This window comes from Enoplosus armatus, chromosome 3, assembly GCF_043641665.1.
Source record: "Enoplosus armatus isolate fEnoArm2 chromosome 3, fEnoArm2.hap1, whole genome shotgun sequence".
NCBI classification, from domain to species: Eukaryota; Metazoa; Chordata; class Actinopteri; order Centrarchiformes; family Enoplosidae; genus Enoplosus; species Enoplosus armatus.
The window spans coordinates 8,213,727-8,236,460 of NC_092182.1; the positions used below are offsets into that span (position 1 = coordinate 8,213,727).

At 41.4% G+C, this 22,734-nt stretch overlaps 3 protein-coding genes across 4 annotated transcripts; 1 reads left to right on the plus strand and 2 right to left on the minus strand.

Moving 5' to 3' along the window:
- Positions 1-2,959: 2,959 nt before the first annotated feature.
- Positions 2,960-4,311, minus strand: rfesd (Rieske (Fe-S) domain containing). Its single transcript, XM_070903308.1, has 3 exons — positions 4,141-4,311; positions 3,761-3,795; positions 2,960-3,438 (listed from the first exon to the last, which is right to left on the minus strand). The coding sequence occupies exons 1-3, from the start codon at positions 4,295-4,297 to the stop codon at positions 3,148-3,150; spliced, it is 483 nt and encodes a 160-aa protein (XP_070759409.1). The 5' UTR covers positions 4,298-4,311; the 3' UTR covers positions 2,960-3,147.
- A 1,814-nt stretch (positions 4,312-6,125) lies between these two features.
- On the plus strand, positions 6,126-8,237 carry nudt2 (nudix (nucleoside diphosphate linked moiety X)-type motif 2). 2 transcript variants are annotated; one of them, XM_070903074.1, is made up of 3 exons: positions 6,126-6,143; positions 7,164-7,305; positions 7,415-8,237. In XM_070903074.1, exons 2-3 carry the CDS (start codon positions 7,179-7,181, stop codon positions 7,735-7,737), a joined length of 450 nt encoding a protein of 149 aa, XP_070759175.1. In that variant the 5' UTR covers positions 6,126-6,143; positions 7,164-7,178; the 3' UTR covers positions 7,738-8,237. The 2 variants fall into 2 exon arrangements, with proteins under 2 accessions (XP_070759175.1, XP_070759174.1); XM_070903073.1 differs by having other exon boundaries at positions 6,138-6,276.
- Positions 8,238-15,037: 6,800 nt separating this feature from the next.
- Positions 15,038-20,937, minus strand: ube2r2 (ubiquitin-conjugating enzyme E2R 2). Its single transcript, XM_070902510.1, has 6 exons — positions 20,848-20,937; positions 20,309-20,498; positions 16,460-16,546; positions 16,253-16,350; positions 15,434-15,568; positions 15,038-15,323 (listed from the first exon to the last, which is right to left on the minus strand). The coding sequence occupies exons 2-6, from the start codon at positions 20,483-20,485 to the stop codon at positions 15,038-15,040; spliced, it is 783 nt and encodes a 260-aa protein (XP_070758611.1). The 5' UTR covers positions 20,486-20,498; positions 20,848-20,937.
- Positions 20,938-22,734: the final 1,797 nt, after the last annotated feature.

The following is a 22,734-nucleotide window of genomic DNA, read 5'->3' on the forward strand; positions in this document are numbered from 1 at the left end:
TTCAATAAATCAGACACTTTGAGAAATATTTTCGGTGCTGAATTTAAATTCATCAAGCATACTGACAAAAACAATAAATCATGCAACCATAGCAGGAACCCCCCTCTCCTCACGTCCCTTAATGAGTTGCAGCTTCAGAGCAACTTACATTGTGGTCGCCGCGGTGTCGTTCCGCTGCTCTACGCTATGGAGCCCGTTTCCCTCGCGGTGCGTTTCCACGCCAGTCTGCAGTCAGGCTTTTCCGCAACGAGCCGCGGCTCCGCTCCGTCGTTAATCCCTCTCATGGGTGGCTGGCCCCCCGGGAGCCCGGCTGCTGGCCAGTTTCGCAGTCACTCGCATTTCCCCGTCTCGTTATTCATTCATAAAAAGCGGAGCCCGATACCGTCCCGAACCGACCGCAGAGGCGCACCGGACAGCCCAGCCGGCGGAGCAGCAGAGTGCGTGAACAGCAGCGCCCATGGGCAGCCAATGCGCTAAACAGACAAAACAAGTTGTCAGTCGGTAGGAAACGCAATTAAACGACGAGGAGAGAGCAGCCTCGCGCGCCTCGATGTCCAGACCTTATGAATGACGTCGGCGGCTAAAACAAAGTCTCACTGGCAAAGAACAACTGGAGAGAGAGCGCGAGAGAGAGCGAGAGAGAGAGAGAGAGAGAGCAACGGGGTGAACAGAGAGTGGTCGCGCCTGACTCAGCAACACGCACGCGGGCACACACACACTTAGAAGCAGCGCGCGCCGACACACACACACACACACACATCCTCACTCTGGGACCATGCTGTCGACGTGCAGGAAACGACAGTGTTGTTTTGTTCAGTCAAACACAGTTTTACACCTTGTTGTTCTTTCAAAGCTGGCCGTTTAAACAATGTCAAGAACACACGCTTTATCCTCTGGTGGATGCAATACAAAGCATGTGCGTGCCAATAACTTCCATCCTCGGACTCACAAAGACAGACTCTGAGCTCCACTACATGAATAAACATGAAAGGAATGGCCAAGAGGTGCAATGTTAATGATCGTTATAATAATAATGACAACCATAATGAGCAAGTGGAGAGTGTTTGCTGATATAGCAAGACAATATAAAATACTCCAACTGCTGTGGGAGTCAGTGGTAGATAAAAGGTGATAATGAGATCTGGTAGTCCCTCTTGGACAAACTCCAGGAAGAATAGTTCAAGCCTTAAAGGTTTAATCAGAGCCTCTTGTGTCATTCACAGCCATGATGAATAATGAGACACAAACCCAACAAAGAGCATTTAGGCCTTGGGTTTGAATGCCCTGCAACACTGTAATTCCATGCGGCTTACACGCTGTGCAGTGCTGTCCCTCTGAAATAAGATGCACTCGCCCTGCTGAGCAGTTTCCCCAGACAGTCTGCTCTTTATCTTGACAAACAGCCCCCCACGTCACCTCCTGCAAATGTCCACCTGCACATTATGGCCCCCGTCTTGCATCAAGATTCTCAATTTCAGTATGTAATCCTATTTTAATATTTAATGTAACTTTGCACAAGCCCCCGCCCTCCCTCGTTACATGGAACCCATGGCCCTGTGCATTTCTTGATTGTATTCGAAGCGTTACATAGGCCGAGGCTTCAGACTGGGCTGTGAGTTTGCTGTAGGCCAGCTCCAGAGACCAACATCATTTATGCACAGAGGAACATCATACCCCATAGTCTTTGAGTTCTCAACCCAACCATGTCACGGTTAGCCTGTGCAATGGGCACAGAAACAGAGTAATAATCTGAATGCGAGAGGCTGTCTTATTTTGCATTGCATTTTAAGCACAGAATGGCAATGCAATAAATTATGATTAAACATTTCTTCACAGAGGCCACATGAACAACCTCACCTTTGTATTTTTTTACCATAATTATATCACATTTATGACAGACTGGAGTTTAAATGTATTATTGAAAGTCTGCTGGAGGTGTTTGTGAGTTTGAAAGACATGGGTGTTTTCCAGGCAGGGAAGGTCTAACACAAGACATTATCAAGATGCATTATGGGAATTGTAGGAGCCAGCGTTTTTGGAGCTTGACCCATTCTGACTGAAACTAAAAGTTAATTTTATGGAAGCACAGCACTAAATCGTTAGAGTAATAATTTAAGCACGACAGTGCCACATCAAAATCACAACAGAGCAACATGTAACAACGTCAGGTTTAGTGATACAGGTGACATGAATTTTAAAGAAATAGTTAGACATTTTGGGAAACACACTTTTCATGCCGAGAGTTAGATGAGAAGATTAGATGTTGAATGTTGAATGTTGAGCAAAACCCTGAATTTCCCCACAGAATATGCACCAGGAGGCCCATGATGAGCCACACCTTCCAGCCAGCCACTGTACCTGTCTGAAGCTGCTGTCAACACACCTTTTAACAACCTCAGGGATTCGCTCGGTGTCCTCAGCAGGTTTTTTTTTTTTCCACAGTCGCTGAAGGAATGTTTTGCCAATGGACAAGAAACAAGTCACAACACAAATCCCAAAAGCTGGAATCTATGCACCCTGTGCTTCATGCTCTCTGATGTTAACTGAGGGAATAAACAGACATGGAATCACAAAAAAGTGGCCAGTATTGTAGCATGATCTTTATATTTTACATTAACGATTTTCCACTTTAGGACATTATTGATCAGCGTAAACCTTTTTATCTTATTGATTCATTCACTGTATGCATAATACATGAGGGTATTGATACATATTGAAATGCTGAGGGATACACCAGTGTGGGTGCACTTTAAACTATCTCGTGCCACTGCCTAATCTGAGAACAAATTGAGTACCAGAAATCAAAAATTCATCCATAAAAAATGTTTATTCAGTGAACTACGTGATGGTGTTGAAATGCACATGTCCATAACATGGAAATATAGGACTTGAAAGATTTTAATATCATGTAAACAACTAGCAAGCGACAAATAAAGTAATTAAAAATTCTAAACACTTCCAAACTTATTAAAAACAAGTCCCATTGTTAAGGCCATGCAAGCCCTACTGATTACTTGAGACAGAGCACAAATAACATGTCATTAAATGTCTAACATCCTCTCTTCACAGTCATCATGCAATCATTTAGAGGAGATCAGGGGAGACACCAGGAGACCACAGAGACGCCATCCTCATCCATCTGTGTTGCTATCGAGATGTTTTCTTCTCAGCTGCCTCTGCTTTGGCCCTCTCCACCTTGCCCTTCTCTCCCTGGAAGTAGTCTGACTCGATCCAGGATGTGTCCCCAGAGAGCTGGACATAGACTTCCCCGTTGGCCTCAGTGACCATGTGGATCCGCTGCTTCACGCCCTTGGAGTACCATCTGGGCACAGGTGCCTTTTCCCTGGGGTCGGTGGCCTTGTATATGCCCTCCCCTTTGGCAAGAGAGATCTTGTACTTGTGATTTGGACAAATTATGCACAGCTTGCCGCCAATTTCCTGCGAGTGTGTTGAAAGAGAGCAGATAAACAGCCTCATGTGGGATAAGTGTAGGTCATTTAAGCCCACCAACATTAGCATAATATTATATTAATGTAATGCAGGTTTGATATCTTAATTACAGCATTCCTCTGTATGCCTCAGCCTAGCAGTTGCCTTTAAGGGTTTTGGTACAGATGGAATGGCCTGTGAAAGCATGAATGTGATAAAAACACAAAAGTACACTCCAGTACTTTAACTTAAATGGCCTTTTGGCTTCTTTTCTCTGGGTCAGACAAAAAAACAACAAACTCTAATCTCTTAAATCAAATGTAAACCTCACCTCAATGTCTCCATTCTGCAGCGCTCCCCCAGAATCTGTTGAGAGGGTAGAGCATCAGTGTATTGCAGAATAAGCAAACACTTTACGGCACACTAACCTTTTGCTGAGTGGACACACTTTAGAGGTGATATGTGCTAAAATGTCCTATGGACAACAAAGTAAGGCAGCTCGGTGTTCAATGTCCCATGACAGGATCTCCATAAGCAGCAACTTACTTTTGAGTTGGTTCAGTGACAGTGAGCGTTTGTAGACAAACACCTTTGATCCAGACGAGAATAATGGCCAATAATTTGAAGTGAAACTAAAGCACAATGGGCACACTTTCCCTCTCTCATGAGCAGCAGCTGTTTTGAGTTCAGCACAAGAAGAACTGTACTCACGATAACAGTAAGAGTCCATAGCGTAGAAGAGTCCCTGGTGGTGGATGATCAGTATATCCCGACCTTCTAGTGTTCTGAAAGAGCGCTTCGCTTCAATGAGCTCATCCTTCTTGCCCACAAAATGAGGCCCTCCTGTAGGCTGCCCCTTCTCCTCCATGGCTCTGTGAAATGCTGTTCAGGGGGCAAACAGGAAGTACCACAATTCAATATTTCTCATAAAGAAGAATATTATTATTTTTCTTTACCAAATCACAAGTTTGGTTGTAACTATCCTGCAATTGGTGCCATCTGCGCAGCGCAGAAACTGTGCTGTATTTCTAGGGGGAGAACTTCAATTTAAATCTCAACTACACACATGAAAAGTGTGGCTTTTGGATTTGTCACTGCAGATTATTGTGTTGGCACCTCCCATCACAGTTGTCGTCTTAAATTTAGTCCACGACATCTCCAGAACATTCAGCTTGAAGAATCCAAGCAAGGACATCTCATGGCACTGATCAGCTCCACACATACTCAGGCCTGCAATATTAATCCCTAATATTGGTCCCTTTTTTTGCTTGTTGTGTGTTCCCTGAATACAAGATGAAACTGCCTAATCATTACAGTATGTATGATCTACACAAAGTGACACAAGTGGACCAAATACAATGACATAAAACGTAGATTTGGCTGACATGATTGTACAAAAGCATTCGTCATCTGGAGCCCACAGTCCTACATCTACGGGTAATGTCTGTGACAGTCAGTATATACCAAAAATATCTGGATGCAGGGGAACCTGACCCCAAGTGTGATTCATGTATAGCGGAGTGGAATAATGAGCACTACTGTGCAGGCTGAGTAAGCACAGTCGTAGTAGCAGCGAAAGTCACATGTCATGAGGCCTCTGGCTAAACCACAGACAGCTATGTGCTATGAGGGAAGGAGCTACAGAAAAGCAAAATAATTGTTTATGTTAGGAAAACAACATATTTTCTTTAAGTGAGTCCCAAGAGACTATAGGCTAAATTTGTACAGTTCCTTGAAGTTACATTGTGTGTATGCATCTTCTCCGTCTGTCTCTCCCTCTCACTATATATCTGTACTTGAAAATGACAAAACAGGCATTTTGGGAGAGGTTTTGTCTTTACCTTGAAGCTCAGCGGCGGTGTCTCCTCTGTCAAGATGAACAACTGTACTGCTGACAGCCTGGCTTGCGTGGGAAGGAGGCCCTGTCTCTATTATCTTTAGGCACAAGCTGTCTTCAGTTGGCCCTATCTACACTGGGTACATTTCTTATCGGTGTCAGCTATTTGATAGTAAAGAACTATGCAAGTTTATCATGAACCCATTTGTTTAATCTGTCATTGTGAGAGATGAATTTATCTATTTAAATGTAATGATTTAAACAATATATATGATTATTTATTTGCGCATTGCAGTCTTATGATTTCACCTGTCCCTAGATTATTCTTATCCTATCACCATCATCATCTGCAGTTATAGTAGTCACAGTGGAAAGTAACTATGTACATTTACTCAAGTACTGTACCTAGTATAATACTGGGGTACTTGTATTTACACTTTCTGCTACTTGTACTTCACTACGTTTCAGGGGGAAATGTTATACTTTTGACTGCATTGCATTTATTAGCAGTGCAGCTATAGTTACCAGTTACTTTTTATATATAAAATATAAAATACTTTTATAAGATAATACATCATTATAGATTAGAACAGTGTAATTACAACAATAATCAATTAATATAACACAATATATATATTACAATATGATAATATGAATACAGCCATTCTTCATAATGAGAACTTTTATTTTACAATTTCATTTTGACTTGATGTAACTTTACTTAAGTATGGAATTTGAATACCCCTCTCACCACCTGCAGTAATATGCTACGAGTACTGTCAAAGCAGCTTTACAAAGCGGAACTGTTTGTGTCCGTCTTCAAAGAGCACCGGACCCATTTCTTCGTGCACCGCTGAGCTCCGCGGCCTCCCAGCAGGTGAGAAACATACTGCACCCAAACAAAACTCGTCATAGTGAGTAAATAACTACTCGTCCAACCTGCAGTCAGTGTGCATGAAGCGGAGTGCACTCACTCTGATGTTTGACATCTGATCTGAGCGAGCAGAGAAGTAAGCTAGCTAACGTGCTGGAGATGCTAAAAGCAGTAAATAATTCTGTAGCAGCGGTGCTGTACGTGGGTCTGTGTGTCACACTATCAGCACAAATTGCAGTGTGCTAACTTAGCTAACGCCTGTTGCGACGTTCTTGTCAGCTATAGCGACGTAGGAGCCGTTTAATTACCTACTATTTGACTATTTGAATACACAGCAGTATAGTCAAAGATATGACCGGTTGTGTTCGTTAATATCAACTTTCTTAACTCAGCTTTAAAGGCTATAATTAGGGCAGTATGTTGAACAGGAAAGCATGCACTTAAAAGGTTTACCCCAATAGAATATGAGGAGCTGGTGATATATTGGCCAGTATGGTGACTGTCATTCCCATGTGGATGTACCCCCCCCCCCGAAAAATATTTGGTATTTTGATAATAAAAAATTTTATTCTTCAAAATTTCACACAATTACGTTAACCTTATATGTTACCATCATAGCAGTTTGTATGTGTTAGTCAACAGAACTAATAACACATATGTGGGTCTATATACACATTCTCCTTTACTGAACATTTGTTATGCATGTCATCTATGGACTTCACCTGTCAAATACACTTTTAACTATTCTACTTTTATTTGCAAATCTATCCATCATGTAGAAACAAAATGTGAAAAAGTAACAACATGCAACTTAATTATACTTTACAAGTACTTTTTGATGTAACTTTATTTTGTAATCCATGGTAATGTAACAGTTTCCCCCACAAAGTGCAAAGGGTCACACTTTGCACTCCCATGGAGAGTGGTGGTTCTTTATTTCTGGTATTAAAAACTGACCTTAGCTCTAATGGACAGGTGGCTTCCTGGAATACAACCTAATGCCAAATGTGTTTGTGTGTGAAGTTGCTGAACAGGGAGATGGCGCTGCGTGCTTGTGGCTTCATAGTTTTTCGTCGTCTAGCCAGTCGTGTCCCTCCACCAGACAACATCGAGTACCTCCTCTTGCAGACCTCTTATGGGGAACACCACTGGACCCCACCCAAAGGTGTTTACAAGTTCAAAAGCAGTACATTTATCATGTTGTTGAGCTAAAGTCTGCTCATGAAGCATTAAATGTTCTTTGTGCCAGTTACATCTAACCTGTTCACCACCAGGTCATGTGGACCCAGGTGAGGACGACTTCACCACAGCTCTGAGAGAGACCAAGGAGGAGGCAGGGCTGGGGGCGGAGCACCTGCGGGTGATTGACGGCTTTTTGCAGGAGCTGCGCTATGAGGTGCGAGGCAGACCCAAAGAGGTGCTGTACTGGCTGGCCGAGCTGAGAGACCCAGGGACAGCGGTGGCTTTGTCCGACGAGCACCAGGACTACTGCTGGGCCCAGCTGGAGGAAGCCTGCACTCTGGCTCAGTACAAAGACCTGCAGGACACACTGAGAGCAGCACACAGACACTTGGGGGCTCAGCAGGACAGACAGTGATGAGCCAGGAGGTAGAATGTGCAGACGGGATGTTTAAAGAAGGGAAATGACAGTCAACTGGCATGTGGGACCCAATGTGACATCTGCAATTTATGGGATTGATGATTGTGTCTGTGTCAGGTTTGAATACTGTTGAAGTGTGTTTACTGTATACTGTGAGGCTGAGTAGATTCCCTTCTGGTAAAACAAAGGAGCAAGTGAATCAATGCTTTAAATCCAAATTACTGATTTGACCTTAGTCACTGTACAAAAAAATGCTTGTCTGTGTCTTTGAATCTACCAAGTCATATGTAATGAGATTTAAAACACTCATGTTTAAATGTAAATAAACTAAGACACAAAACTTAGTGAAGGAGAAATAAATCAAGGAGATGGAAAGTAACACTCTCCTATCACTCAGTCCCACTTGAACTCTGGAGTGTAAACCTGAAGGGGAGAACATGTTTTAATACTGTCTGTAGGTGGAATGTGTTCAAAATAAATATAACAGGTTTCGTGCACCTGGATATTTCCAAAATCTTATTTTAAAATGTGAAAAATATATAAAACGTGAGCTCTCAAAAAAAAAGAAGACAGCATTCAATACTGGTGTAAAAATAACTTGCTCAGGCAGAAAGATAAAAATACATTGTAGTCACCAGAAGCTGCCACAGGGCGGGGACAAAAACAAGAAATCTTTACAACGCAGGTGTACATTTGTTACCATAGACAAGAAAACACTGCAGGGTGTAGAAATACACCATAGATGACCTGTTAGCACTTTTTTTTTTATCAGTTCTCAGCATCCAAATAAAAGTGAGATACACCTATTATTTTTGCAAATTAGTTCCTGTCCAGAAATTAAAAGCCAGTAATGGAGAGCGATTTATTATGTTAGAAACTGTGGTCATAAGATTTGAGAGACTATTATTATACAATGATTCTGGGTGAATATACACATTATCATAAATGTCAGGTTAACAATACTTTTCAGGGATGATATAGTAAACTATATATTTTATAGCCCTTAGTATATTAATGAAACCATTTGCAAACATCATATATTAGATTGTGGACACTTGAGGCATTACCAGGTCTTACCTACTTTTTGTGGTGTCTGTCCTTGACTGATGAAGGATTAGTTAAGCTGTTCTTCAGTGAAAAAGCAAGTGATTTAAGATGATGAATAATGTCATTGAAACCAGTCAGCATTGGGACTCCATCTTCATTTCGAGAGAAGATGAGTGAGCAGGGGTTTTATGTACAGTCAGCACAGATGCTGTTAATAATCTGGGCCAAATCATAATATTCAATCTATTTTTTTTTTAATTCAGTCAACTATGATTGATCTAGCATAAACCTAAAAAGCTGGAAGCAGCACACATACATTTTATCCACATACATTTATACAAGTTCTCTTACAAGCAAATGGGGACATTCGAGTGGGACTTCAAACTTGACCCTGGTCACTGGTACTGCCACACTGCACTATACACAGGAACATGTTCTGCTCTCAACATCGCATCAACATGCAGGATTACATTGAGTCTGCTGAGGGGATGAAATAAGGGCAATTAAAGAAACAAATGTGTTCTTTCACCTCGTAAGGCAGAGTGGAAGCACTCACTTCAATTCCATTTTTCTTCTGGGTATTTCAAGGACACACAGTGAACATGGAACAAGTAAGTGGAGGTCAGTGAAAGTGCCCAAAGTGTCTTTCTACTTCCATGAGGTACACAGTACACTATGAAGTAACACTGTACTCTGTGCAAAAGCTGAAATATTGCTTTAAGACCCATCAGGGCATCATTGAACCAGTAATTAATTTCACGCCTGGTGGAGCATAAAAGCTCCTCTCTCAATGATAAAAGACAACGGCCTGTTCTGAATTGAAATTACACATCCCTTCATGATTAAACTTTTATTCTGCAACTTGTTAGTTTATGTGTGATCATTATTATAAGGTATGGAGTATCGTAAAATCATCTCTTTCATTTAGTGTCATAATTAACTTAAATTAGGGTGCTGGGATTTGAGGTTCACTCATTCTGATTGGTTCTGCTTCCACCTCAAAACAATGGAAATGAATGGCATTTTGTTTGTGGTGCTCAAAGCATTACAAATTTTAATTAAAAACATTAAAAGCAACATGGCTTCCCCAGAACAATGTTATACCGTCAACAGGGACTATTAGAGAGGTGCTGTGTGCACAACAAACAACTTTCCATTCAAATCAATTGTGTTGGAATATAGGCAGAAATCTCAGAGACAGATATCTCAACATCTGAACAAAGTAAGCAGAACTATTTCCATGACTGGATATCTAGAGGTATGTTTTTATGTCATTTGGGTGACATAACACTAAGATAATAAATGTAAATTATAACACACCAATAATCAATGTAGCATGTAGTAGTGACCAGCGGTCAATGGCAAAATAAGGTGAAAACCTTTCAGCAGGCTTCAATGACATACTGTTTTATTTTGAATGATTTCCCAACTTAACCACAATAACTGTATGGCTCTATTTGCATATCACTCCTAATGTTACTCCAAAAACCAACTGGCTGTGTTGTCTGTTTTCCATGACATGTGGGCTTAGCAACAGATATCAAAGCTATACTGCAAACAAACCCAACAATGCATTTTTTTTTTTTTTTTTTTTTTTTTTACAATAGAAACTTTATGAGTGACATTTGCATCCTCACAAACACATAATGATGAGGGGAAAAAAAGACATAAAATCAAAGAAGAAACCAACAAGGACAGCATTTATATCAATAGGGTGTGGACACGTCGTGGTAGCACTGTGGACACACACAGGTTCAGTCTGACAAGTGTGACCGTGTGAAGTCGCACATTTCCAAAAAAAAAACCAAAAACACACTTGTGCACACACACATGCTCACACACACGGATTAAATGAACAAAATGATTTAATTCAATCTTTTGTCTCGACATCTCAGACTGCAGACCTTTTCAGTGAGTCATTTCTTAGGTTGAGTTTGGGAATTATCACCATCCCTCGGAGATAATAATTGTTGGTTGCTCTCTTCCCTCAAAAGGCCTCCTTAGCTTTTCTCCACCTGCCCTCATTATAAAAACAAGGCATACATTTCAGTAAAAAAGAGGAGGATTTTAAGATTCAAGAGCTCTAAACTGATCATTGAATTGCTATAATAGGGGCTACACTACGCCTAGACATTACGCTAAAAAAACAATAATGCAGATTCTAATTTCTACATTTGCGATGGGAGGCAAAAATTTGGCTTTAAAGCAATTGTTAAACATTTATTTGCTTTCTTGCTGAGAGTGATGAGAAGATTGAGAGCACTCTCATCTGTGTCTGTTAAATAAGAAGCTCATGCCAGCAGCCAGTTAGCTTAGCTTAGCACAAATACTAGAAACAAAGGTAAACAACTAGCTTGGTTCTGTCCAAAGGTAGACTTCAGGAACTCAATGCACCTGGCCAAGAAATATACTCCTGGTAAAACCACAACCTTTCTACATTTTTTTAAACAGATTAAGCAACCAGTTAGCGTGTTAATTAATGAGTTTTAGATGTGCTGGTAGGTGGATATTGTTACCTTTGGGCAAAGCCAAGCTAGCTGTTTCCCCTCTTCCAGTCTCTGTGCTAAGATAAGCTAACCGGCTGCCTTCATATTAAAAGTAATAGTTTGACATTTTGGGAAACTTGCTTTCTGGCAGAGTGTGATGAGAAGATTGACAATACTTTTATGTCTGTTCGTTAAATATGAAGCTATAGCCACCAACCGGTTAGCTTAGCTTAGCATAAAAACTGGAAACCAGCACCTCCAAATGCTCACTAATTAAGACTTATACATCGTGTGCTTAGTCTGTACAAAAACTTAAACGTAAAAACGACAATTTGGACTGGACTGTTTCTTGGCTCAAAGCAGTTGCCAGGCTTCCAGCTGAGACTCCGGGAAGTTACTACTCCCAGTTAAGAAATAATTCAATGACAATGAAATTGCTGTTTTTACACTTTGGTTTTTAGACAAATTAAAAACACACATATAATGGTGTTAATTAGCAAGCTTAAGAGGTGCTGGTTGGGAGATCTTGTTACCGCTACAGAGCCAGACTACCTGTTTCTTTGCACAAAGCTAAGCTAACTGGCTTCTGGCTGTACTTTCACATTTAACGGTCAGACATTAGACATCTCATGTAACTCTCCGCCATAAAGCAAGTGAGTGTATTTCCCAATATGTGAACCAAACCAGCTCATTAGCAGACACGCATGAGATTGGTACATTTTATTACTCTAATTCATTACTTCTTCTCTATATGGGGAAGGATGGGCAAAAATGGGGAACACATCAAGAGTCAAACGTTCAGAATCTCTGGTATCTATCCACTTCCTGTTGTGTCTTGATATCAAATCCAATAAAAGATCTGGTTCAGGAGTGGATTTCCTCTCCTCATTGTCAGCAGAATCCAGTCTCCGTGAGCCCCCAAAGCACAAGGCCAGGAGGAAATGTTTCACTCCACTGGCTTCACATTAAAATCCAAAAGGTATCTCTTGAAGAGTTCATTCAAACAGCGTCAAATCCACTACATGCATTCATTGCGCCACAGTCTTTAAAATGAATGTTTTTGGGGCTGTACTTGTTTCCTTGACGTAAAATTCATCCATTTGAATCAAAGGTTTGCGCAGTGCTCCATTGTGTTGAAAGTGGCAACAGATTCATACCCACAACCATAAAACACAGCTCAAAATGTGGTCTTTTCCATGCCATACAAGTAATGTTAGTCACATTATGCTGTTCAGTGTGTTCAAAAGTTTAATACTCAGAGGGTATAGTTTTAAGTCAGTCAAATCCTCAGCCAATGCATGTCCTCCCAAAACAGCCCTAGAACACAGTGCAAACACACTGAATGTTTTCTCAACTGGACAAAGACCAAAAGGTCGTTTGGGCAAACTCACTCGTGTGACAGAAGTCTGCACCTGTTCCACAGAGACAGGAACAAGAAAACCCTGACATTGTAGTCAATAGATGAATAGTAAATATACAGACACACAGACACACAGACACACACACACACACACACACACACACACACACACACACACACACACACAGATAACAGGCAATCAGTGTCATATTCATTCAAATGCAAATGTGTAACTAAGCTGCATGATGATTTTGTCCCTGTCGATAAACAGACTCTGGATGTGGTGTAGCACTGTAACAACGTCCAATTTTGACTAAGTCGCATTTAAGCTTAAATTGGAGTCACGGTGCAAAAACGTAACATTTTCACATCTATCGCAACATAATGTGAGCACTGTCTCCAGGAGAAAGTCCCTACAGGTGTGTTTTCACCTTTTTTTTAAATTTTTTTTAATTTGACTCTAGCCTACCAAGAAGAAAACCACGTACAGGACCCTGATCAGGACCAACAGCAACACTCAATCGCGTGTAAACACGCTGGCGGTGGGATTTGAAGACTTTCAGTTCACTCTCTGCCCTCGAAAACCACCCAGTGATGCAGAAAGTAAGAAAAGGAGGTGGAGGTGAGGAGCAGTGTGTGTAGTGTCTCTTTGACTGTTTTTTTTCTCTCTCAGCGAAAGTCTATTGAGGCCCTGAGGTTTAAGAGGCAGAGAGAGGTGTAGGAGGCGACGTGAGAAAAAGGTCTTCACCTTGCTCACCCCCAACCAAATGACGTTGCTTTGAGGGATCATGAGGGAGCAGTTGTGATGGACACTACTGAAGGTGGCTCCAAGGGGGGAGGGGTCGCAGCAGAGCCTGTGCTTGCGAGTTCAAGATGATTGCATCAAAGTCGAACAGACAGGCGTGAGGGGGACAGAGGTGTTCTGCCACGGGGGGGACACGCTGATGGACAGCGACAGGACAAGCTGGACCAGCTCATTGGCTGGCTAATGAGCCAACCGGCAAAGAGTCCGTTTGGCCAGACTGTCTGAGCCAGGGACAGGTCAGGGAGGACAGAATGTCAACCAATTAAAGAAAAGAAGTACAAAACATCAACAAGTAAAGACACGGTGGATAGAGCTAATCTTTTAACACAAAAAAACATACAATCTGACATGGACCAGCCAGACGAAGAGCCGGCCAGCTACAGCGGGGTTCAAGTGACCACCACAGGGACAATTTGTTTTCATCATTTATCAAAAACTAAGACAACGTGTTTACTTTGCAGAAGGAACGCATTATTTAGAACTGATACGTGTAACTTTTATCTTTGGGAAATTCTTGGAAGTAATTGAAATACTGTTATATGTGATAAAGACATTTTCTAAAATGTTTTCTCACCATGTATGCAGTGTAATTCAAATGTTAACACATGTATGCTCCTATACAATGTTAATTAGTATGGTATTTTAAGTAACTGGTAATGTCTGAACATGAAAAAAGGGACTGGAACCAGGGAGCAGACAGACCTACAGATGGCACCATGGTATAAAGCCAACATCCTTATGAGACAGAACTGCATCAGCATCCAAGATGCAAAGCCGACACGACAAAACTGACAAATGACAAATCTACAGTTAAAAGACCAACAAACTGTAGCGGTTACCAAACCACTTCGTTAATGCCAAAACAAGTCTAATGGTTTAGCATGGATTGAACACTGAAATGTCACTGTTGAAGACTTGAAGAAACTCTTGTTTACAAAAGAAAAGAAATCGACTTCACGGTTGCAACTGAACAACTTACAGTACAGCATGTGAGGAGTTGGTTGCAAGAAAGAGCAACACTAAAAACAAAAAATATTCAGGTGTGGGGACGTTTTGCCTGGTCTGGAGTCAGTAACTTGCACATGATTTAATGGCACATGGACTGTAGAGTAATACCACTCTATTCTGCAGAAGCACGCCATCACTTCTGGCTTAAAGTGATGTGGAAGAGGATGGACCCTCGGCCTCCTCAATGGGAACATTTAAAAAAAGGTGAAATATAACATAACATCACAAACACTCTGGGGGTGCTCTTAAACAGTGCTGGAATAATTCCAATTCTCAAACTCTGCAAAAAACGTCTGATGCCGGACAGAGTGCAAGCTGTAATTAAGGCAAACGGTGGAAACACCAAATTCAGTACCATCAAACCTTCTCTGAAAATGTAAGTCATAGCATTGGAGCACTACCATTTGACTAGTCATTTGTATTAGTTTAATAAATGATGAAAAGTTTTTGGCAGTAGACCTTTGACCCCACTGTATGTGCAAACACGCACACGCACACACACTGAAAAATTGTGACGCAACACCTAAAAGAAGGAGGGTGGGGGTGTTTGGGGGCGGGTGAGTTGGCAGGGAGGAGTTATCATCCAGATCATCACGAGTCTTCATTGCCAGAGTCGTCCTGGTTGTCGTAACGTCTGGTGGACGTCCCGCCGTCCTCCGCAGCGCTGATCCCCCCGGCTTCACCTACGGACTCCATCTCGCTCTCGTCGTCCTCCTCGTCCTCCTCCTCCATGTCATCGTCATAGAGGTCATCGTAGAGAAGGTCTGAACTGCTGTCCTGGGAGGGAACCCTGGTCTGGACGCAGTACTCCGCCAACGTGGTCGGCACTTTGACGCCGTCACGCTCAGCCTCTGCCGCTGTTGACATCACCTGCTTCCTGCGGGCCAAACGAGAATGAAATCAAAGTCCGGGTCTAACATTCTGTACAAGATTCTCTCATTGTACATTTGTGTGCACGTGGATGAAATACTCAGTATTGTGTATTACCTGATGATCTCTGCGTACTCCTTGTCCTTGCCTTTGCTGTCTCTCCATTTGCGAAACATGACGGACGCGTCCACATTGGCCGGGGAGAAGGTGTTGGGCTCATTGAGCAGAGAGATCACACTGAGCAGGATGGTCCTGATCATGAAGGAACAGCATGCACACACACACACACAGAAAAATGAGGACACTCATGATATCAGATCCTACCGTTGTATGAAAGAAAAGCTCTGTGGAGGCTTTTTGAAACTTCAGTAAGCTTCGTCCCAGCCCAGACAGAGGCGTTAACGCATCTCGCGGCTCAGTTACATGCTGCGCCCAATCTGCTCAGGTTTTCAAACTCAGACTCAGCACTTTACGTCTAGTCCTCGACAACACGAGTCTTGCTGACGTGTTGAATTTAAAAGGAATTCTGAAAGCTACCTCACAGTCGTGTCTTTGTTCTTCAGATGTTACACAGAACAAAGGAATGCTAAAATTGTTCATTTACACTGCTCCTGATTAGCAGTTTGAAAATTACATTTGATTTGTACTCACTATTAATACAATTTATATCACATGACAGTTTGTTCTTTTTGTTGACAAGCATGGCAAGTCCTCTACCCTTAGCTTTCTTTTGTTTCTTTTTTTTTTTAAGACTCTTTTCTTGGCATATACAGGCTGACAGGAAACATGGGGAATGAGACAGAGGGGTATGACATGCATAGGTATCCGGCCGGAATCTAATTGCGGAATATCCACATTGTATTCAAAATAACAGAAACGGACTGCATCTCTATATTAAAGTGCACACAGCAGCAGAGGTTGTGTGGTCGAGATTACCTGACGTTCTGGGTGGGGTTCCACCTTTCGGAGGGCAGCTCCCCGCTCTGAGGGTCATCAACAGGAGGGTGCAGGATGGAGATGCACACATCTCCGTTCTGGAAAGAGAACAAAATACACTGTGTAACATCTGTCATGAAGACAAGAAGGTATCTAAATAGGCCTCTAAATTTGAATGCCAAATCGCATGATAAAGGCTCGTTTTACCTCGTAGATGTTGGGGTGCCACATTTTGGTGAGGAATCGGAAGGTTGGTGGGGAGTACGGGTAGTCAACTGGGAACTTGATGTGAGCCTGGGAGAACAAACAGTCAACACGTTTTACAGACAGCTTGACTTCCGTTATTGTAAGTCCTTTGAGCCTGTGGGTCTCAGCTTGAGGGTGATGAGGTTGGTGTAGCACATTGAAATAAAACAAATACACTTATATACAGTGCTTTGAATAAGTATTTGCCCTCTTCCTGATTTCTTATATTTTTGCATATTTGTCACACTTAAATGTTTCAGATCATCAAACTAATTTTAATATTAGACAAAGATAACCAGAGTAAATACAAAATGCAGTTTTTAAATGATGATTTCATTTTATTAAGGGAAAAAAGCTATCCAAACCTACCTGGCCCTACGTGAAACAGTAATTGCCCCCCTTGTTAAATCATGAATTAACTGTGATTAACCACATTGGGTTGGAAAGCTGAGTTCAATTTCACTAGCCACACCCAGGCCTTATTACTGCCAGACCTGTTGAATCAAGAAATCACCTAAATAGAACCTGTCTGACAAAATGAAGCAAGCTGAAAGATCTCAAAAAGCAAAACATCATGCCGAGGTCTAAAGAAATTCAAGAACAGATGAGAAACAAAGTAATTGACATCTATCAGTCTAGAAAGAGTTACAAAGCCATTTCTAAGGCTTTGGGACTCCAGCGAACCACGGTGAGAGCCACTATCCACAAATGGAGAAAACTTGGAACAGTGGTTCCCAGGGGTGGCCGGCCTACCAAAATTACTCCAAGAGTGCATCGACGACTCATCCAGGAGGTCACAAAAGAACCAAGAACAACATCTAAAGAACTGCAGGACTCACTGGCCTCAGTTAAGGTCAATGTCCATGATTCAACGTCAATGTCCATGATTCAACAATAAGAAAGAGAGACAAAAATGGCATCCATGGGAGAGTTCCGAGGCGAAAACCACTGCTGACCAAAAAGTACACAAAGGCTTGTCTCACATTTGCCAAAAAAACATCCTGATGATCCCCAAGACTTTTGGGAAAATATTCTGTGGACTGACGAGACAAAAGTTGAACTTTTTGGAAGGTGTGCGTCCCGTTACATCTGGTGTAAAAGTAACACAGCATTTCATAAAAAGAACATCATACCAACAGTCAAACATGGTGGTGGTAGTGTGATGGTCTGGGGCTGCTTTGCTGCTTCAGGACCTGGACGACTTGCCGTAACTGATGGAACCATGAATTCTGCTCTCTACCAGAAAATCCTGAAGTAGACTGTCCGGCCATCAGTTAGAGACCTCAAGCTCAAGCGCACTTGGGTTATGCAGCAGGACAATGATCCAAAACACACTAGCAAGTCCACCTCTGAATGGCTTAAAAAAAACAAAATGAAGGTTTTGGAGTGGCCTAATCAAAGTCCGGACTTAAATCCAGCTGAGATGCTGTGGCACAACCTTAAACAGGCTGTTCATGCTCGAAAACCCTCCAATGTGGCTGAATTAAAACAATTCTGCAAAGAAGAGTGGGCCAAAATTCCTCCACAGTGATGTAAAAGACTCATTGCCAGTTATCGCAAACGCTTGATTGCAGTCGTTGCCGCCAAGGGTGGCACAACTAGTTATTAGGTCTTGGGGGAAAATTACTTTTTCACATAGGGCCAGGTAGGTTTGGATAGCTTTTTTCCCTTAATAAAATGAAATCATCATTTAAAAACTGCATTTTGTATTTACTCTGGTTATCTTTGTCTAATATTAACATTTGTCTGATGATCTGAAACATTTAAGTGTGACAAATATGCAAAAAAATAAGAAATCAGGAAGGGGGCAAATACTTTTTCACAGCACTGTATATATATAAACAAAATGTGTAATCTTTGCAAGACATCCTTTCTCTAGTGAGACAAATTGAATTCTTCCTTCATGCTTCCTCAAACAAAAAGGAAGTGAAACAACATGAAACAGCAACATTTTGCAGGTGTCTCATGGAGATGCAAGTTGCTGTTAACTTAATTTTACATTTCGAGAACCAGAAAGTATAAATGTCCAGACTGGAGTGGTATGACAAACTGGATTCTGCTCGCTCTTCAAGTCAAACTGTAACGTTGCAGAAAAAAATGAGCTCTCTCTTGGCTGAGTTGTCCAGCCTCACAAGTTGACTAATAACTAGTAGTCAGCCACAACGCAGCTTCACAACTGAGAAACATATCATGTATTCAGCCATGTCTACAATCACATCGTGAAGCAGTTGACAATCTATGTTATCCATAATTTCAATAGAGATAGACATTAGGTGACATAACAGTTGGTGCTTCTGGCTCTGTGTTTTCTTTCCAAATTATCTAGGTAAAAGGCTTGAGTGTGTGTGTTTGTGTGTGTGACACCACCCCAGTTCTCACTGAACTGCTGCCACAAAGATAGGACTATCATTACTCCACAACTCATCACTACACTAGTGCAGCCAAACACAGATGTCATGACACACTGACACGAGTTTCAATGTTCAATATCTACCAGTTATCGTGATGACATATAGACACATACAAGCCAAAACATCTTGTCCCTGTCCCAAATGCATGACTACGCATGGTATGTTCTTTAACCCACTGTGCCACAGGAGCCATCAGCAGAAACAAAGTTACATAGTTACACATCTCTTCCACCAATATGTCATTAAATGCAGGTCAATTACCCCCGCACCAACGCATAATAGTCAAGGCATTTCTTTCTGTAGCATACCAGACTCAACAAGTCAGCATTAGAATTAGATTTATGAATGTAATTATGTGGGTGTCACAGTGGCTCAGGGGTACGCACCATTTGCAACAAAGCAAGAAGGTCCTGGGTTTGAAAGCGTCGTCAGGCTCTGTGTTACATGTCTCTTTTAAAGACATGCAGGTTAGTTAAACTGGACATTCTAGTTATGGCTCCTATTGCACATCTGTCATCTGTTGTTCCTGTTTTTGTGTGTGGAGTTATTTTCTTATCTGGGGTCTAAGGATAGAGGGTGTAATACAACATGTTGTACAGGTTGTAAACAAACTTGTGATTCAAGGCTACATAAATAAAATTGACTTGACTTGACAAGAGATAACACGAGGATATCGCTGTAAAGGCAGAGCATAACTCAATCAATGATGGTCAGCTACGAGAGCAGACTACAGTGACGCCTACTCTGGATTACTTTGGCATTGCTGGAAAGCTACAGCGGTATCTGCATTGCCCCAACTTGAATGCAGCCTCTGTCACCGTACTGCATTTTCTAGATGTTTCACTGAATAAGTAACATGAAAGAAAAAGAAAGATGAGTCTCGTCATGCCCCTCTCTATTACTCTTTCTCTGTTCTGAGGTGCCATTTATAAATCGGTCTCACAGCTAAAAATAGCCATCTGAAGCACAACCATCATAAAGCAAGGGGGAGAGTGGAGGGACAAGGGGGAGAAAGGCTAAAACCTCAAGAGAAACACAAATGGCTGCCTGGCTGCTTTAAAACTGAAGAATTCGTAGGCCAGGCAGAGGTGAGCCAGGTCATTGCTGAATTAAAGTTTTTAAAAGTGCAACAACCATTAAACAGACTTTGCTTGGTCTGACACTTTGGGTTCAAACACAGCCACCGTCAGTGAACTACCTGGCTGTTTTCCAAGTTGCAGCAATCTCCTATACATCCTCCTTAGGAAGAAGAAAAACAACTTGCCCAGGAGCACAGTATACATACATATATATACATATATACACATACATATATATATAAACTATATAAAAAAACTATATAAGCTATTCTGAATTCATAATTTTCTTGCCCTTTCGGCATTAGAAAGTTCTGTCCCACCTTAAAGTAGCCTCCCTCGTACAGGGTGTTTGGGGGCCCAAAGATGGCCACTTCCCAGTTGTAGAGGTCAGACTCCTCCACCAGAGTGATGCGAAAGCCCTCCACCGGCTGCTCCTGCAGAGACTTCAGCTCCATCATCAGGGCCTTCTGGGAACTAGGGGTTGCCTGGTGGGCCATGTTAATCCGACTTCTGACACCAGTGGCCGCAGATCATTGAAAGGTAGGGGACATTGTAGAGTGGAAAGAAAAATTATGGACTTAATGATACAGTCAGAATTCCACTTAAAATTTCATATATTTTACATTTCATGGCTCCTGTTGATCTGCAGCAAACGCCTACAGTGTGTTAGCTGTTGTTTGTAGTGACATTAGTCTTTCTAGAACACGCTAGGACAAAAGAAACAGCAAACCTGAATACATAACAGCCACATAAAGAGTCCAAACACAAACAGGATATGTGGCCTGCCAAGCTAGCTTCAGTGGTTTAGTTCGCAGGCCCTTTATGGGGAAAAAAGCAAAGTTAATAAAAAAGTGTTTACCTCTGTCTCCTTGCACTGTAATATGTGTTCGTTTCGTTACAGCTGAAAACTGGAAGGTAAACTCATTGGTTGTCCATGCTAGCCTCGCTATGTCTTGACAAAGAGACAGTGACAGGAGCAGTGGATTTTCTGCTAAAGCCTATGGCTGGTCCTCGTGTTGTGTTTCCGAAATTCTTTGTGTGCCAGTGTTGACAGTTGACATGGAGCTAGTATCAGTGTAAGTCACGGTCTCCTGTGGATCATTCTTGCGCTCAAAAGAGGAGACTCGTCCTCCCTGACATCTCTCCGTGCTGCTGGTTCGGTTCGGACAGGCGCTCAGCTGATCCCTGCTTGTTTATGTTTGTTTATCTGCTCTCTGGCAGTCTCAACTTCTCCACACGTCAGCTAAACCCCTACCGAGCAACTTCGTTGAAATGGAGCAGCTTTTCTGCTCTCTACCGTCCCCTCCGGCACGGTGGCAGTGTAAAAGTCTGACAAATTCGAGCGCACGGTCGCGAAAAGGACAGTAAGTGAGAGGTTTACACTCGCGAATTACAGTGGATTTCATCGATTTTTATTTTCCTCTCATCGGTGCTTCCGGTTATCATTGCGCGTGTCTGCAGAACGTAAAGCACGTACGGTCTCTGAACGTGACGTGCGCGCACTCGATGCTCAATAAATAATATAATAATAGCAATTAAGACGTTCACAAACGTCTATATATTACAATTTTAGACGTTTTAAAAGTTACTACCATAACTGTAACCATACACAATTACGTGCGCCCACTTTCTTTAACGATTACGTTCATGTATTGCCATTGGCATCACTTTATTGATCAGCAAAACTTAAGTTGGGCTACAATGTTTTTAACTTTTAGTTAAAGTATGACCTAAAACAAACCATAAACATCTGCTGCTTGACTGATGTCAGTGCAATACATATATAGTCATACACAATAGTGCAATACATACATATATGTATACATACATATACATTGCTACTGTATATATTTTTTAACTTTTATTTTTCACTTAAATATTGTAAATGTGTATATTTCTATTTTCTATTTCTTATTCTTTATATTTTGTACATACTTTTATTTGTAAATTTATGCTACTTTCTACTCTTGAATGGGAGCACCGGTACTGTGTAATTTCCCCCCGGGGATCAATAAAGTATTTCTGATTCTGATTCTGATATAGATGTCATATTGCTTAACTTTGTAAAAATACATTTCACATCACCTACTTTAGGAAGTCCTATATTTTTACTATATTTACAATTATATGCCTTTTATTAAATAAATGTATGTAAACGATGTCCTTTGTTACAGTGGTATTTGTTTTCATTGCTGTTGTGAGTTTATGGAAAAACATTTGACATATACTGCTATCATCTCTCGTTAATTAGAATCACTTTGGACAACAATGAGTGGCTCATCCGAATGAGTTTTACAAGCCACAAGTAGTATTAGTAGCAAGGTTTTTAGTTAGATTGGTTTTCCTCATTATCTTTATAGCCTAATTGATATATAATTTAGTGTCCTTCACTGCCATTATTTTTTAGATAAGGTATTTTGATAGTTTGACTGTTTTATTTCTGATAAATACTAAACTACATAAGTGGTGCTGGATATTTTAAGTTTGACCACTGCTTCATTTCAGAAATGAATGAGATAATGAGGTCTAGTCAGTCTGTCTACACAAATTCTCAATGTCAAAGAGATAAATCAGCTAATTTTGGTTCAGAATTAGGAGTAGAAGATGCTGCTTTGTCACTTGTAATCAGACATCTTGAGGGCTCCAAGACTTGGTCAGGTTGTTAGTTGTGACCTTTTTAAAGACAAGAAAGAATGCAACCATAGAAATTTGCAATCTGTCTCTTTGTAAAGCTGATTTTAACATT

Excerpts from the sequence above, each read along its gene's own strand:
- ube2r2 (XM_070902510.1), bottom strand. The coding sequence starts at position 20,485 with ATGGCCCACCAGGCAACCCCTAGTTCCCAGAAGGCCCTGATGATGGAG. Across the intron at positions 15,569-16,252 it reads AACCCCACCCAGAACGTCAG|GACCATCCTGCTCAGTGTGA; the intron begins GTAATCTCGACC and ends CTTCATGATCAG. Across the intron at positions 15,324-15,433 it reads GAGTACGCAGAGATCATCAG|GAAGCAGGTGATGTCAACAG; the intron begins GTAATACACAAT and ends TTTGGCCCGCAG.
- rfesd (XM_070903308.1), bottom strand. The coding sequence starts at position 4,297 with ATGGAGGAGAAGGGGCAGCCTACAGGAGGGCCTCATTTTGTGGGCAAG. Across the intron at positions 3,796-4,140 it reads TATGGACTCTTACTGTTATC|ATTCTGGGGGAGCGCTGCAG; the intron begins GTGAGTACAGTT and ends CCCTCTCAACAG. Across the intron at positions 3,439-3,760 it reads TGCAGAATGGAGACATTGAG|GAAATTGGCGGCAAGCTGTG; the intron begins GTGAGGTTTACA and ends ACACACTCGCAG.
- nudt2 (XM_070903074.1), top strand. The coding sequence starts at position 7,179 with ATGGCGCTGCGTGCTTGTGGCTTCATAGTTTTTCGTCGTCTAGCCAGT. Across the intron at positions 7,306-7,414 it reads CCACTGGACCCCACCCAAAG|GTCATGTGGACCCAGGTGAG; the intron begins GTGTTTACAAGT and ends GTTCACCACCAG.